Source organism: Vicugna pacos, chromosome 29 (genome assembly GCF_048564905.1).
Source record: "Vicugna pacos chromosome 29, VicPac4, whole genome shotgun sequence".
In the NCBI taxonomy this organism is placed as follows: Eukaryota; Metazoa; Chordata; class Mammalia; order Artiodactyla; family Camelidae; genus Vicugna; species Vicugna pacos.
In genome coordinates, this window is record NC_133015.1 from 8,246,488 (window position 1) to 8,264,498 (window position 18,011).

The 18,011-nt window shown below is 39.7% G+C and overlaps 1 protein-coding gene across 4 annotated transcripts in view; it reads left to right on the forward strand.

The window, feature by feature from the left end:
• The window catches only part of LOC102528159 (tumor protein D52), a 158,166-nt gene that overhangs the window by 42,391 nt on the left and 97,764 nt on the right, over positions 1 to 18,011 (forward strand). For all 4 annotated transcript variants that reach the window (XM_072951781.1, XM_072951780.1, XM_072951779.1 and 1 more), the window contains one exon: positions 12,517 to 12,632. In XM_072951781.1, the coding sequence (XP_072807882.1) occupies positions 12,517 to 12,632 (116 nt within the window). The remainder of the gene's footprint in view (positions 1 to 12,516; positions 12,633 to 18,011) is intronic.

The following is an 18,011-nucleotide window of genomic DNA, read 5'->3' on the forward strand; positions in this document are numbered from 1 at the left end:
GCTAGGTGATCAGCCTGCGGGGGTTCCAGATTCCCAGAGATTCCGCTGCCCGTTTTAGTTCTCCCTCCCTCACTCTCCAGCGTCTCTGTTCCCCCGCCTTTCACTTTTCCCTGGTGCTGTAAATTGCTGTGCTGCCTTTGGGTGTTTTCTGTGAAAACAAAAACGGTGTGGCTGAGCTGGTTTCTAGGAAAATTTCGAACACGTACTTCCCCGATTCCTGGTAGCAATCTGTAGGAGTCTGGGCGCGTGGGATTAGACACAAAATGATGAAAAAGCAAGTGAACAATGAAAACGGAACACAAACTCATGTACCCACTAATGCTAGAATGTATGTTTGCTTTGATTTAAAAAAAAAAAGGGGGGGGAGAGAGAGCAGTGAAACGAACAGAAATCACTGTAAGTAGTCATCTAGTAAGAACACGGAGAGGCTAAAATAAACAAATAAAAGTGGAGATTGAGAACAGTCATAACTAGCACAAGAAGCCTGTGAATCTGTTTGAACATCAAGCATGAGGTGTAGGTGGAATAAATACAGTCTTCTGTGTGTTTGTGGCCTTTGTATTTCTAGATAGGCGCTTTTAGGATGGATACGTCCATTACAAGTCCATGTAGAAGCTCACGTGGCTATTGACCACGATACATTCTCCTGATCAGCAGACAAGCTGTGCACAAAGAGGACTGATGTTAAAAAGAATCAGAAAGGCTGGGAATACTGATCTGAAAAGCATTTTCTTTGATATTTATTCAGAATGCCATCATGGGGAAAATGAGAAAGTAATGAGATTTAATCTGTGGGCAGAATGTTCCTCAGAAGCAGTCTGAGTGAAGGACAGGATACGGGCCAGTGGCTGGAACAAAAAGAGGTCTTTATCAGGGACTTTTAAACTCTCTTGGTCCAACCAGCCCATGTTCAGAAATGTCTTATACTTCGTGATCCAGACCCTTCATAAACACAAATATCAGTGGCTGAAGCAGAATTCGGTGAAAGAGAACTTATCCTCACTGTGGCGTGATGTTCTCTGATATTTTATATTATTCCATTTCTTCTTTTAAAAATGCTTGTTCGGTACTGCTGAGTGGATTTCACAGCCCACAGTTTGAAAAACATTGATTTCAGAATCTAGATTACACGCTCCATGAGGGATGTCAGTCTTTGTTCACCGCTTTTCCCCAGAACCTGGAATAGTGCCTGACAGCTATGGCTCTACAAATACTCGTTGGTTGAATGAATGAATGAAATGAAACTGGCAAAGACTAAATCACACTGCAGTTCATTTTACAGCTGTGAACACTGAGGCCACGAGAAGTGTTGTGAGGTCCCCAAATCACAAAGCTTCCTTAGTGTAAAATGGGACTCACACTCACCCCTCAATTCTCAAGCCAGTGGGGTTTTTTTTTTTGGTTAGTTTGTTGATCACACAATCTCCACCTGTCTGGTAACAGGTATCATAGAACAGGTTAATCATTCAAGGCATAACCTTTCCTTTGGTCAAGGGTCTTACCACAGGGTAGTTAGTTAATTCTTTATGTGCTGCTTAGACCTGGACATCCCATGTTGGCTGCATTTTATCTCCCATTCTGTGAACACCTTCAAGGATAATTTCCCGAATGTTATTTATGTAGACTCACTCTTCCTCTTAAGATTTTTTTTTTTAATGAACATACTAGGGATTGAACTCAGGACCTCGTGCATGCTAAGCATGTGCTCTGCTACTGAGTTGTACCCTTCCCCAGAAGAATTTTTTAATATACACAAAGATGCAGCCCTGGTATATAAAAAAAACATTGGTTATTTCTAGTGATTTCAGGAAACAGGAGCCATTTTAGTTTTATGCTGTCATGTTTGAAACTCTAAAAATCCTGAAGAAAATCAAACTGAAATTCCTTAGCTCGGAGTCCTTTTCATCGTCTTTTATGACCCTTCTTGATTTCTACTGTGTGTCATTCTCCCTTCTTTTAGGGAAGTAGTTGCCACTTCTTGAAAGTTTTTCATGACCGTAAAGATCTTAAATGGCAAATGTATGGTAAAAATCCAAGCAGAATTGAAGAGGTGTAGAATTTTCCCTTTTTATTCAGGGGAAGATTTAAGGATGGAGTGACTTCCCCTCTGGGGATCCCCAAATTCCTCTGTGGCTGACCTTTTCCCCTCTTCCATGGAGTGTCTTGGTTACTTGTTTTACACTTGATTAGGGTTTAGGGGACGGATGGCTCTGAAGTGATTGACCAAAGAGTTCTCTTTCTTTTTCTCTTTCTTTTTTTTTTTTTTTAAGATGAAAGAGATTTAACAGTCAGTTTAGGAATATTTGGAGGGAGTACAAGAAACATTTGAAAATACCAAGGTGATCTCCCTTTGCGCGATCTTTTCTTCCTCCTCCAGTCTTCCTGTGAAGTGAAGTTTGGGGAGGGTGACCTTTTTTCTTGGGCAGGAAGTTGACCACTGTTCAGAGCCCCGCTTTCAGAGTTGAGTCCCAGCAGCGCAGTCGCCCGATCTGGCTCGCAAGCGGGTGCTTTCTGCCTCCTTCCTCGTCCTGGAGGACTTTCCTCTTTAATGACCCTGTTGCTGCTCTGTTTATCTCCCGGGTTCCTGGGTCTTTACCCCCATGGAGTGACTCGGGTTTCCTCAGCTTTCTTGTTCCTTGCTTCATCAACGATAATTACTTGACTCATTTTTCTCCCCCAAAGTTTTACTATTCGTACCGTGAGCAAATGTGGGAAAATTACAGCCTGCAGGAATATCAGGTGTTCATAGCCCATGCTCCTGAATCTCTTCCAAAGGTAATCAGTGTCAAATAGCAGGTATTAGCAGCTCCCTTGCCCTAAGTCAGTGGGGCTTTTGCCCCCCTGTGGGCATTTGGCCACATCTGGAGAAGATTTCAAGATGATTTCGGTTGTCACCACGTGGGGTGCGGAAGGGCTGTGCAGACATTGAGTGGGCAGCTGCCCAGGATGCCGGCTCCGACGATGCATGGGAGACCCTGCCCCCCGCCTCCAGAATTGTCTGGCTCAAAATGTTCATCATGTCCGGTTGAGAAGCCCTGTCTTAAGTGGATCCTTTGCTTTTAGGATCCCTTATGGAGAACTACTTTGATGTGGGGACCTCCAAATATTCCTCCCCCTCTTCTGGATTTTGTTACATCCGGAAACAAAGAATGAGGCATAGAAAGCTGGAGCTCCAAGCACAGACATTTAAGGGGAAGAAATATCTTTATCTTGTGATCTTTGTGGATGTGACCACTGAAGATATTTTGAACTGTATGTTGTATTTTGTGTGTGTGTGTGTGTGTGTGTGTGTGTGTGTGTCTGTGTGTCTAGGTTAAAAAAGGGATGCACATTTCTTCTTATATATGCTTAAAGAAAACGATCCTAGAGACTGAAGTTTCTTGTTCCTAGTCGTGTTTTAAAGCCATCTTCACCTCTTTGAAGACTGTGTAAGAGAAGTGTATATGGTTTTATTTTCCAGTGAAGCTCCTAGGGCTTCATTATACTTTTAGAAATTCTCTCTTGAGTAGACAGTGTTAACATTCAGATGCCAATAGCAGATATCTCAGACGCCTCTTCTGGCAACTTCTTCCCTCCTACCTGAATTTTCTTGGGGGTGGCCGATGTTACATTCTTCCTGCTAGAATATTATTTGCGCCCCACCTAGCCAACCCCGGTGCGTTTTCTGTGTACACACTTTCTCTGTCACATGGAGGTAGGTGCCCTGCTCCAAATGGTAACAGTCTTTGGATAGATTATGTATGAGACAGGGTTGTATTTCTTTAGCAAAGTGACATTTTATGTCTGTTTTAAAATAGAAAAACCTTTGTAGGTGAAAGCAGTGAAGTGAGATGGAAATAAATAAAATAAAAAGACAGGCAAGGTAGGCAATGAAGGGAGACGGGTTCTTATCGTTCCCTCGTTCCCTCTAGCTCCACAGGGTGACGTCCTGCAGGGCTTTTGTTCAGAGAGCGCTGCTGAGCAACAGTTTTGTGCCAGACCCTGTGCACCAGAGACTGTTGGGTTAAACCCATGGGACTGGAGCACAACACTAAGGTCAAATGTTGCGCAGCCTAGTGGGCTGTGTTCTAAGCACCGAAGGCATTGTACAGAGGGTGTTATGCCCAGGGTGGGCCCAGGTCACCAAGTCCAGAGAATTCCTCCAAGAACAGGAGACTTTTCATGCTGATTTATTAAAATAAATAGGACTTGGAAACAAGGAGACGGTTTCAGGAAGAGAAAATAACATGTACAACGACATAAAAAAGGAAAGCATGATTTGGAAAGAGATGGTGAAGGTAGTTTGCTGTCTATAATCTATTTGTGGATTAGGATTAAAATGGATTCAATCCATTTTTAAAGCTGTGTGATTTTTTTCTGAACAGGAGCAACTGTTTGCCATATGGGTTTTCATTAAACCAATTATAACTTTAATTATTAGTGGTGGGGAACACATGTGCATATAGCAGTGTAAAAATATATTAATGAGTCTTTGTTAAATTCCAACAGGCTTTTATTATTAGTGTAATTTTTGTTGTACAGTCAAGTTACAGTTCCATCTGTAATTTTGGATAACATTCATTGGTTAACAATAAATGACAAAAGCTCAAACGAAACAACTAAAAAAAAAACTGTTGTGAATGTAATTAATGCCACTGACTCGTATGCTTAAAAACGGTTAAGATGGCAAATTTTATATTATATATTTTACCATTATAAAAAATTAAATGGGGAAAAGAAGTAAGGGAGGCAGTTAATTTTATTTTGCTTTTTGAGTTAATACATTCCTTAAAAAAAACCCCTCAAAGGTGTGGAGAAAAAGGAACCCTCCTGTACTTTTGGTGGGAATATAACTTGGAGCAGCCACTATGAAGAACAGTATGGAGGTTCCTTAAAAAAAATAAACATAGAGTTACCATATGATCCAGCAATCCCACTCCTGGGCATATACCCCCCCCCCAAGAAACTAATGTGAAAAGGTAGATGCACCCTAATGTTTGTAGCAGCACTATTTACAATAGCCAAGACATGGAAGCAACCTAAATGTCCGTTGACAGATGAATGGATAAAGAAGATGTGGTGTATAGATATATAATGGAATATTACTCAGCCATAAAAAAGAATGAAATGGATGCCTTTTACAGCAACATGGATGGACTTAGAGATCATCGTATTAAGTGAACTAAGTCAGACAGAGAAAGACAAATATCATATGATATCACTTATTTGTGGAGTCTTAAGAAAAGATACAACTGAACTTACTTATAAAACAGAAACAGACTCACAGACATGGAAAACAAACTTATGATTACCAAAGGGTGAAGAGGGTGAAGGATAAATTAGGAATTTGGGATTAACATGTACATACTACTGTATATATATAAAATAGATAAACAACAAGGACCTACTGTATAGCACAGGGAACTATATTTGATATCTTGTAATAACCTATAATGGAAAAGAATATATGTATATATATATATATACATATATATAACTGACCCACTTTGCTGTACACCTGAAACTAACATAACATTGTAAATCAACTATACTTCAATAAAAAATTTTAAAAAATCTACATATACATTTAACAAAGCAATAAAGTTATTATAAAATTGAAAAAAAAACCCTCAAAAAACATATTTCCCTAGGGGACCTGCAGGTTGGAAGATGTAGGGAGAGCACTGTGGGGGAGGGAGGAGGGCAGGTGAAGACAGCAGCAGGAGATGGACAAGGTAGGTTCTGGATTGTCAAGAGCAGTGAACTTTACTAGCAGATGGCAGCTGTACAAGGATTTACTGCAAGGAGTGCTGTGCTCAGAGTTACAGTTTAGACGGCTCACTCTGGTGGCAGGGGGGTGAATGGATTGGAGGGGATAGAGACCATCAAGGAGCTTTGGGGGCCAGAATCTAAGCAAAAAATGGTGAGGGCCAGAACTAAGGCAGGAGTGATGGGATTGGAGGTGCGGTGGTAAATGGACTCCTGGGAGGGAAAGATGGAACCACATCTCAGAGAGGTAAGAAAAAAAACCCAGGGAGGGTGGTGGGCGGTATCAGAGGATGGGAGACTTCAGACTGAGGTTCAGTGCTGCATGCCTTGGGGATGTCAGACGAGATCATGACCGAGAACTGTCCTCGGTTGAAGGGGCAGAGGAGGGGCTGGTGACGGCTGCTGAGGGTTGGAGAGTAATGGGAAGTGAGGAAGTGAGAGCTGTGAGCCAAGCTTCATGCGGGACAAGAGGAGAGAAGAAACAGCCAGGATGACTTGCAGAACATGGGAAAGCGAGGCAACAACAAATCCTTATCAGTCATTGAATACTCTTTATTTCATTATCCTTTAAAATATTCTTATAAAAAACCAGAGAGCCAGGCGGTATTACTGCCTTCTTATTTTTTTTAAACAGTTAACAAATGGGTTTGGGGCTCAGTTTCCAGGGGCTCAGTTCCCTAGGGCTAACCTAACAAAGTGCCCCAGACCGAGCGGCTTAAAACAACAGGAATTTGGTATCTCTATGGTTTTGGAGGCTGGAAGTCCAAAATCAAGGTCTGAGCAGGGCCACCCTTCTGACATCTGCAGGGAAGTCCTTCCTTGTCTCTTCCTAGCTTCTGCTGCTTGCTGGTGATCCTTGGCTCGCCTTGGCTGGAGCTGCATCTCTCTGATCCCTGCCCTCCGTCGCCACACAGCGTTCTCCTCCATGTCTCTGTGTGCTCTGGATCTTTCCATGATGTTCTTTCTGGGTCTGTGTGTCCAAACTTCCTTTTACTTATAAGGACACCAGTCATTGGGTTAGAGCCCACCCGCATCCAGTATGATCGCATCTTAGCTTGATCACATTTCCAAAGACCCCGTTTCCAAATAGACACATTTATGGGTCCTGGGAGTTGGAAGTAGAACATATCTTTTTCGGGGGACACAAATTAAACCGCAACATCATCTACTTTAAAAAAAATCTCTGACCTGTGTTTCCTATCTTTATACAATGAAGTGTTTGAATTTAAATGGTCCAAAATTCTTTTCAGACCTAATATTGTATGAAAATGGTTAAAAAGGTTTTCATTGATAATCATACAAAGTCTTGAAAGGAAACATTTGGCCTTAATTGTGAAAAAAAAAAAAGTCAAAGACAAAGAACTGGAGGGAAGAGAGAGCTGTTTAGGTGGGGTGCTCCGATGTGGAGTGACTGGGCTGCATCCACCGAACCTGGGCAGCAGGGTCCTCACCAAGCTCTCAGTTGTGCCTTAATTTTGTTATTTTATTTTAATGGAGGTACTGGGGATCAAACCCAGGACCTTGTGCATGCTAAGTACACACTCTACCACTGAGCTGTACCCTATCCCCTCCCCACTGTGGCTTAATTTTAATTGTAGGTTCTAAGTTTGCATTAAAAAAGGCATTGCTACTTTCCCTGTTTGACTGTTTTGGGACTGTGTGGCGAGTGGGTGGCTGTGCATTAGCTAAAGAGAAGAGAAGCTTCATTTGATTAAATCTCTGTTCAATAAATTAGCTCTAATGAAATTCCTGTGAACATTTACTTTGTTCCGGGCACTGTGAGGACTGAGGTGAAAGATGAGGCTGTGACATGAGGACCTTGTTGTCTGGAACTGGGGACTGTCCAGACTGAAGGCTTTTCCGCACCCTTCCTCGTCTTCCCCACTGTTCTCACTCGTTACACTTTTCCACCGAAGCCAAAACCCTAAGAGCTTCATTTTTCTCAAATTACTAGCCAGTTCTCTGACATTTGAAGGATCGTGTTTCATCACATCAAAGGCACCCCAGATTTTAGGATGTACCATTATTTTATATTTCATTGAGGGGAAAAAATTGCTACAAGTTGCACTAAAAAAATGCCTTAATTTCACTTAAAGTTTTAATTTTAATGCTTATTAACACTCTTTCAGATTTATTCTGACATGCACATTGACCATAACCCTCCTCTGCTTACTTTTTAAAGTTAACTACGTTAGTTTTCCTGAAACATCTTCACATGCATTGACTTACCTGAATTCCTTTCAACCAGGAATAATCCATGTCCATTCTGTTTATTTATTTTGCTGTCATAAAAAGTCTATGATACAGGCTTTCTTAAAAGAAAGGTCTACGATTTTTCTAGGCCACCGACACCTGTTTTGTAGATTTTGAGGCACAGTTACAGGTGATAAACAACTTTGCCGCCGGGACTGCTTAGCCGGCTGGCTGTAGGATGCATCTCGAGTTCAAAAATGTAAAATAGAAAAGGAAAAATGGTGTCTCAGGATTGGGGGGCAGCGTCCTCCTGGTCCCTGTCCGTCTCCATCTCTCCGTTGGCAGGGGGCCTCCCACCTGGCCTGTCAGTGGGTGCCAAGCTCTACCCCTCAGATGAGACCCTTAATCCCATGTGTGCCATTGAAGACAGATTGTCAGTCTGTTTGCACAACTAGATGAAGAATTAAGCAAGTGGTTAAAATGTTGATAACCTGGTGGGACAAATTATCACCAATTTGCAGTCCCTGGGGCTGGATAATGGTATCTGTGCCTTTTAAGCCAGGTTCTCACACTCTCAGTGAAGTAGGAAGCCTCGGCTCTCTGATTCCAGCTCCCCTTCTGACTTGCTCTTTGTCCTTCCTGCTCTTTGGAATTTCTCTAAGAAAAGCATGTGTGAAGGAGCATGAGTTTAGAGTCATAAAGACCTGTGTATTCATCTCTGTGGCTCTGGGCAAATTACCAAACCTCAGAGGGCCTCAATTTCCTAATGGAAAGCAACACTACAAATACTGCTTTTCTTGTTGGGGGTTGGTTATAAGGTTCTATTTTTTCCTTTTTCTTTTTTCTTTTTTTTTTTTTTTAAGGTAACGTGTAAATGTGTAAAACTTCCCTTACAGTGGCTGGTGTATTAGATCTCAATAAATAGATCATTTTTTTTCTCACCCTTCTCTGTCCTTTAACAATTGATTTCTCTCAGACTCTGAGGAGGAACATAAAAATGAATGATTTTTTTGCATTATTTATAGTTTTTAGTAATCTGCACTTTAAAACATTTCCATTTCCCAACTTTCATGTTATGAATGAGAAATGAATGTCTTTTCTCCCAAATGCCAGATTCTACCTCTGCAATCAATACTGTACTTTTACTGGACTTATGAGAAGTGAGATAAAACCTAGAAAAACATACAAGGCAAAATTTGGATTCTCCGGTTTGGGGAAACTGTACAGTTGGAAATGATGAAAAGACTGCTTTTGATCTAGTCTGCCGTTTTTATAGTCTTACTTATTATTGTTTTTGGATACCTCCTAGGTCTAATCTTTAGACCTCTATTCTTGTCTTTTTTTGTGCTTTATAAAATCAGTAATTTGAAGCATATACATTCAAATAAAAAATATTCAGGTTTAAAACCCTAACGCTACCACTTTTTCAGGTATGGTACCATGGGCAAGTTGCTTAACTTCTGTAAGCGTCAGTTTCCTCATCTGTAAATGATGATGGTGGTCCCCATCTCCCAGAAGTGTTGCCTCTAAATGATGTAATGTATTTGGACCACTCAGCTCAGATTTGGATATAAATTGAATGCACTTTGTGGTGGTGACTATGGTTATTAATAATTTTCCAAAGTCATGACTATTACGTTTTGTAGGTGATTTTGATTTCTGTCATCTGTTCTTCCTTCGTGTCCTTTATTTCCCATTTTTCCCCCCAGTTGATTATCCTGAAACAAACCTCACCTTTAAATTTAATATTGATAATTTGCTGCCACCTACAGGCTCCTAAAAAAAAGCAGAACTTGTAATTACTAACTTTATTAGCTTCTGAATATAAAAATCTCAAGGTCATCTTGGACGTCCCAAAGCTAACTGTGGAGAACTCCATAACCCCCTTTGCTGGGACAGTTTATTTTTCCTGGTAGCTCAACAAAATTCTTGATTAGTATCAGAATCCTCTTAGAATCTTTTCGGAATTGGGCAGTTATGCATCAAGCATTATCAGTAATCAGACATTGCATTTTTGCCCGTAAGTAGATTTTCAAAATAGTGTTTATTAAAAAGCGTGAAAGACTCTTTGCTATTTAAGGCACGGTTTAGCACCCGAGTTTTATTGGGTTTTGTTGGGTCCTGTTCTAGTTGGAGATCTTGAGAGGTCAGAGCAAAGCATTAAAAATAAAATAAAGAATGTTTATAATGAACTCTGTTGTAGTTCTATCTTGCCTTATACAATTGCTGCCTATGGGCTTGTCTCCCATCCTCAGTTTCACGCTGCTCATCACATAATCTGGTGTGGGGCAAACCTTTGTGAACGCAGGTGGACCCTCCTCAGTGGTTTCTGACTGTACATAGTACAGCACCTTGTCCACAGTTTGATTTAGCTTGAGCTGGAGTAAGAGGTTCCAGTGCCAGGTAGCAGGGGATGGATCCAATAAGACCTATGTGCTAAACTGGGGGGGTTGAATTATGTCTTGAAAACAACAAGGAACCGAGATCAAGAGTGACGTGATCAGATGTCTGTCATTACTTGGGCAGTCTGTTTGAAGATACTTTGAAGTAGACCTATAGGAGCAGTTAATTCACTGAGCTTTTCCACCCATGGATTTTACTTGTGATATATTGTCTCAGCATGAGAGGGCTTAATCATATTCTTTTTTTTTTTAGTTGAAGTATAGTTGATTTACAATGCTGTGTTAGTTTCAGGTGTACAGCAAAGTGATTCAGTTATACAGATTCTTTTCCATTGTAGGTTATTACAGGCTTAATCATATTCTGTTTGCCACTCCAATTTGTGGTTTTTGAATTGTTTTATTTGTATTACTTTTACGCCTTTAACATTCTGTAAACACCTTTCAGGTAGGCGCTGTTTTGGCACTGTTAGGCTTCTGGTTATTGTTGTCATAATTATCAACTACGGTTAGGCCGTTAATATACAATAGACCATGAGCAAGTGTCTTTGTACCTTTGTACCTTTTACACAATGTACGTCCGTACACTTTGTCCCTGATACGAATCTACTTCTCCTGGACTTGCCAGGCGTTGGCTGCTTGTTGAACAGAGTACTTATCCTCCCTCCTTCTTCCTCTCTGCCTGCCTGTTCGGTCTGTCATCGGCTGCCTGGCATCTTGCTTTGGGCGGGATGCCACATTGCCACCATGTCTGAACGGGCCCTTCCCAGAAATGGCCGCGGGGGCTGGTGGGGAGCCTTGTGATTGCTGGAATGCTCAGTGGCAGGAAGAGGAGAACAGGAGGAGGAGGTGACTGTTCCTAGGTTCCCTAGGCAAAAACACTGTTCCCAGAGGAGACCGTGAGAACCCCAAGCCAGGGCATGGGGACAGATGGCAGAACTGAGACTAGGGTGAGGAGGGTGAGGTTTTGCCTCGCGTATAAAATTTAGAGGGGCACCGAAAAGCCCTTCAGTCAAGGTAAATGTTATGGGGGGGAGGGTCTAGCTCAGTGGTAGAACACATGCTTAGCATGCACGAGGTCCTGGGTTCAATCCCCAGTAAATCCATTAAAATTTTTTTAAAAAGATAAATATGTCAATGCAGTATTTTAGGAAAATTAAAAAAGAAATCCATGATGAACATAATACCAGTATTTTAAGTGAAGACAAGGTCAGGAGCAGAGCTGTGCAGAGCCATTTTTCCTGTCTATTTAAAAATTCGGTATTTTGTTCATCATGGATTCTTCGGATTAACTTTGATTTAAAAATTACATTAAAATATTAAAATTATTTGTATTGAGTGTTTTTGGTGCCCTCTTAAATTTTGCACCCAAGGTTCGGGGGCCTCACTGGCCTTGCCTTTAGCCTTGTACTTGGTTGTTTAGGCAGAAAAGAGGGGAGAGTTGCTCAGAGGCAGGTGCCTCCCCGGCCACCCTCTGGAAATACCGAGTTCTTCCTGATGGACCAGTAGACATTGGCTCTGTTCCAGGAGAACGGGTGCGACAGGATTGGTCTTAAATAAAGCAGAAAGCTTCTGTATGGGTGTTGGTCATTTCTCTGAACACATGCATTAGGATTTTTTAAAGGGTATTTGGATGAAATACGTATTTTTAAACAGCTACAAGGGTGTCTCCTCCCTCCACTAACTAATGGCAAGAAATGGAATAAAATTTCTTTGGGTGTTGAGTTTGGTCAGCATTTCTTCACTGAGGTTGTGAAGAGTTGGATCTGATCAGCAGAAGGTGCTAAAGACATTTGCAGACTCCTTCCTCTGGTTATTATTATTATTATTATTATTATTATTATTATTATTAAGCATCTGAAGTCTTGGCAAGATCCCATTCTTGGCCTCTTCAGTCTCTTGCTTTGTGACTGTGGAAATGAACAGAGGCTGAGAGAACGGTGTATTTTCTAAATTCATATTTTGGCAGAGCGTAATTTGGTGGTTTTCAGTGCTGAGCTCAGACTCTTCTTTTGTCCTCTCCTGGGCGAGTCAGGTCATTTGAAGGTGTAGAAAGATGACATGTGACTCTAACCTAATTGACTTTATTCTGGCTGGGGCAGGGGAGGAGCCCAAAAGAGAATTTTACTCAGCTTTCATACCTTACAGAACTTTTTTCTTTTCACTCTCCAACAAGGTCTGCTGAGAACAGACCCAGTACCCGAGGAAGGAGAAGATGCTGCTGCCATGATCGGTACCACTGAGTCTCTATCAGAGGAGGAGCAAGAAGAGCTAAGAAAAGAACTTGTGAAGGTAAAGAAGCATTCCTCTGGGACGTCATGTTTTGCACTTCAAATATATTGTCGTTTGTTTTTCTAAAGCACATGGTAGTGGCTTACAGTCAGTTTCAGGGGAGAGAAAGCACCATGTGTCCACTTGTCCTAGAGGTCTCGAGCTGGGAGAGGATATGGGAGAGTGTGAGGTCAGTTGGTTTTTGTGTGGGGAAGGCGTGTGCAGGTGAAGTGCACCTGAGAAGTAGGGGGTGAAGTGGAAAATGGGTATGAGGGGTATCAGTGAGTGTCTTCTAAGGGACCTCAGTAACCTGAGGCACGTGGCTTTTCACCTGTTTCAGTGACTTTGTTCTATCCTTGGCAGTGTTGTGGCTAGAGGCACTTTGAACCTTCTTTCCTTCCCTCCCTCTCTCTCTCTTTCTTAAAACTAACCATTTTAAAGCCTACAATTTAGTGGCATTCAGCATATTCACAATGTTGTGAAACTGTCATCTCTGTCTAGCTCCAAAACATCCTCCTCACGTCCAAAACAGACCCCATCCTCACTAAACTGGGATCCCCAGTCTTCCCTCCCTCAGCCCCTGGCAACAACTTATCTGCTTTCTGTCTTATTGGATTTACCTATTCCAAATATTTCACTTAAATGGAATCACATAATAAATGACTTTTGGTACCTGGCTTCCTTCAGTTAGCATAACTCTTGGAGGTTCGTACCTGTTATACGGGTACTTCACTGCTTTTTACGGCCGAATGATACTCCATTCATTGTATGTATCGACTGTATTTTGTTTATCCATTCATCTGTTGATGGACATTGGGAGATGTCCACCTTTTGACTACTGTAGATACTGAGCTAAGGAGTATGTGTGTGCTTGTTTGATTACCCATTTCCAGTTCCTTTGGGATAAACCCAGAAGTGGAATTCCTTGCTATGTGGTAATTCCATGTTTAACTTTTTTGGGGGAAACTGCCAAACTGTTTTCACAGCAGGGCCACCATTTTACATCTCCATCAGCAATTTCTCTGCATTCTTGCCAATGTTTAAAATTTTCTGTTTTTGATTATAGCCATCCTAGTGAGTGTAAAGTGGTATCTCATTGTGGTTTTGATTTGTATTTCACTAATGACTAGTGATACTGAGCATCTTTTCATGTGCTTGTATCTTCTTTGGGAAACATCTATTCAAATCCTTTGGCACATTAAAAAAATTATTTGTCTTTTTGTTGTTGAGATGTAAGAGCTCTTAATATATCCTGAACACTAGACCCTCATCAGATATATAATTTTCAGATATTTTCTTTCATTCCATACATTGTTTTTTCACTTTCACAAAAATTTTAAATTTTAATGAAGTCCAGTTTATTTTTTCTTTAGTTGCTTGTGCTTTTGGCATTATATCTAAGGATCCATTTCCAAACTCAGATCATGAAGATTTACACTATGTTTTCTTCTAAAACTTGCCTCTTATAGTTAATGTGATTCATTTTGAGTTAATTTTTGTAGATGGTTTGTGGTAAGGTTCATTTCATTCTTTTGCGTGTGGATATTTAGTTTTCCTAGCATTGTTTGTTGATGAGCCCGTCCTCAGTGAGTGCTCTTAGTATCCTTGTCCAAAACTAGTTGACATAGATGTAAAGGTTTATTTCTGGACTCTCAATTCTGATACATTCATCTGTATGTCTGTCCCTTGGAGAGTACCACACTGTTTTGATTACTATAGCTTTGTAGTAAGTTTTGAAATCAGGAAGTACTTTCACCTCTTCTTTTTCAAAACTATTCTTTAAGGTCTCTTGCAAGTTTCACATGAATTTTAGAATCTCTCCCTCCCCCCCAATAAAATGTCTTTGGGATTTTTGTTGGGCTTTTCTTTACTCTGAGGATTGATTTGGGAGAGTACTGCCATCTTAACAATATTAAGTCTTACAATCCATAAACATGGAGTGTCTTTCCGTTTATTTAGGTCTTCTTTCATTTCTTTTAGCAATGTTTTGTAGTTTTCAGTGCACAAGTCTTGTACTTCCTTAGTTACCTTAATTCTGAAGTATTTTATTTTTTTGATGTGATTATAAATGGAATTTTCTTAACTTACTTTTCAGATTTTTCATTGCTATTGTATAGAAATAACCTACAGTGTAAAAGTTTTAGATGATCTGTTTCCAGACTTTTTTCTGTGTATGTATTGCTATAAATTTCTGTATTTTAAGAAGGCATCAGAATACACACGTGTACATTTCCTTCATTTAACTGAACTTCAAACAGAATTTTATGCCAGTAAATAATCTTCCACAGCTTTATTTTTAAGTTGCTGCATAGCCCATTTTTAAGTTGCTGCAGGTTCACTTTTAATTAAGGGACATATTATTTATAAATGTTTAGGTTGTTTCCCATTTTGCTATTATGAACAATATTTTGATAGAAATTCTTAACATGTAATCCTTTATGCACCTTTTTAATTTGTTCTTTAGGATAAATTCCTAGAAGTAGAATCCCTCAGTCGACTGGGTTTTAAGGACACAAGAGTCATTCCCATGTGCACCAACAAGGTCAAAATGCCACCCAGAAGGTTTCTCATAGTACGTCAGAAAGCAGGTTTTCCAAATTCTTGCCAGCTCTCAGTATCATTTTCCCCTTACCAATAATATTAACATAACAGTAATAGCACCTAGTATCTGCAGACTGTTTGCGGGCGGCTGAGTTTTTCTGCAGTCATTATCTCATTAATCCTCACAGTAGTGTTATGAGGCAGGTGCTACTGTGATGATGTGATGCAGGAGGAAATGTAGGTCTAAATCTGCCAATAGATTATGTAATGTTATTTAGCAAATGAAGTCTTCAGGCATATGAAATGTACACATTTTCTCCCATTTTCATTTTCTTGATGGTTCCCTTTGAAGCACAGAAGTTTCTAATTTTTGTTTTTTCTTTGGTGACTTGTGCTTCGTTGGCACATGGCAGAAACTATTGCCTGATTCAAGATTCTGAAGGTTAAGGACACAAGGTAATGCATCGCAGCACTGAGTCTTGTACCCAAGTCGTTATGAATTCTGATGATTGTGCGTTTACCCTTTTATTTGTACGGTATTCACGCGTTACCAGACATTTATCCAATTTTTCTAAACATTTCATGACATATGGCAGATATGCTATTACTTTACCTCAAATTATATCATCATCATCATCACAATATTAATAATAATTAGATCTAATAAAAACCATTTACATTTAAACCAAATGATAGTTTTCAACTTTTTACATCAGAATCACTGCTTGAAATATCTGTAGAAACTTAAATAAAATGGAGATAAAAAACATCCTCCACTTGTTATTTTTTCACTCCTTTTTGAAATATAGTTTATATATTCTAGGCATTTCCTATAAATGGAATCAAACAATATGCGGTCTTTTGTGACTGGCTTCTTTCACTTAGTATAATGTTTCCAAGGTTCATCCCTGTTGTAACAACATATCAGTCCCTCAGTCCTTTCCATGGCTGCATGACAGTCCATTGTATAGGTGTACACCACATTTTATTTATCCATTAGTCAGTTGTTGGACATCTAGATTTTCTACTTTTTGGCCGTTGTGAATAATGCTGCTATGAACATTCGTGTGCAGGTCTTTGTGTAGACATGTGCTTTCAATTCTCTTGTTACACACCTAGGAATGGAATTGCTGGGTCATGTGGTAACTCCATGTTTAACTTTTTGAGGAACTGTCAAACTGTTTTGCTGCCAAACTGCACAGTTGTTCATTCCCGCCAGAAATGTGTAAGGGTTCCAATTTCTCTACATCCTTTCAGCACTGGTCATCATTTGTACTTTTGAGTACAGCCATCCTAGTAGGGCTGAAGTAGTATCTCATTTGCACTTCTTTGATTACTAATGAATGATATTGGCCATCTTTTCATATGATTATTGGTCATTTTTATATCTTATTTTGTGGAATGTGTTTAAATCCATTGTCCATTTTAATTGGATTATTTGTCTTTCTATTATTGAATTGTAAGTGTTCCTTATGTATTTTGTATATTAGATCCTTATCTGATATTTAATTTGCATGTATTTTTCCCATTCTGACAGTTGTCTTTTTACTTCCGTGATGGTATCCTTTGAATCACAGCAGTTTTAAATATTGATGATGTCAGCTTATCTATTTTTTTCTTTGGTTTCTCGTGCTTGAGATCTCATATCTTAAGAGATGTTGCCTGAGCAAGGTCATGAAGCTTTACTTCTGTGTTTTCTTCTAAGAGTTATATAATTTAGCTTTTACATTTAGATTTCTGATCCATCTTAATTTTTGTGTATAGTCTGACTTAGGAGTCCAACTTCATTCCTTTGCATATGGAAATATGGAAATCTAGTTTTCCCGGCACCATTTGTGTGCATGGGAAACTATTCTTTTCCACTCAGTTGTCTTAGCATCTTTGTTGAAAATCAGTTGATCATAAATGTATGGGTTTATTTCTGGACTCTCTGTTCTAGCATGCAGTCTTGATTATCGTAACTTTGTAGTAACTTTTCCACTCGTTTTTTTTTAACATTTAATTTTTCTTAAAAAATTTTTTTTTGTTTTTTTGGGGGGGTAAATTAGGTTTATTTATGCATTTTTTAATTAATTTTTTTAAGTAGAGGTACTGAGCATTGAACCCAGGACCTTGTGCCATTCTTGATTTACGTCAGAGATTCATATATGCGTATAAATGTTGAATTAAGGGATTGTTGTGGTGTGCTGAGCTAGGTATGTTAGCAGCATAACCCAACAACAAGAGCAGGGAATATATTGGGTTACGTGTTGTTCAGAAAGATGGTTGTCTTTCTTCCCAACTTTCATTAGGGGAAGAGAGTACTTCAGAGATGTGTCAAGAGGTAGAAAACTTAGCTTTTATGCCTACTCTTTGAAGTATCTGAAGATTTGGAGTTCAGGTAAAGAGAAGTATTAGAAAGCTAACAATGTCAATGAGAATTAGCCAGTAAACTGAGAAGTGGAGTCAGAAAACCTGGGTTGAAATTCTGGTCTTTACAGTATTAGTTTGATGACTTGCCCTAAGTCATCAAACTTGATTTTGGGCAAGTCATCAAACTTGATTTTGAATCTTACTCATTCACTGACTCATTCATTCATTTATGTATTCATTGTTCCCTTTTTCTTCTCATATCCCACTTTGTGAAAATACTTCTCAAAGTGTGACTTCCAAAACGGGTATAATATGTGAGGTCCTGTCTCACAAGCAAGAGGATTATTTTTGTTCTGGGCCTGGATTCTGATTAATGCTATCTTAGAGTATGTTACTCTTTTTTTTGGCAGCTGTGGCCACATCACATCTGATTTATCCTCCTTTCCTTTTGTTGAGTGCTACCAGTTTGTCTAACAATACTCTATGTTGTTTCTAAAGGCCATGTTG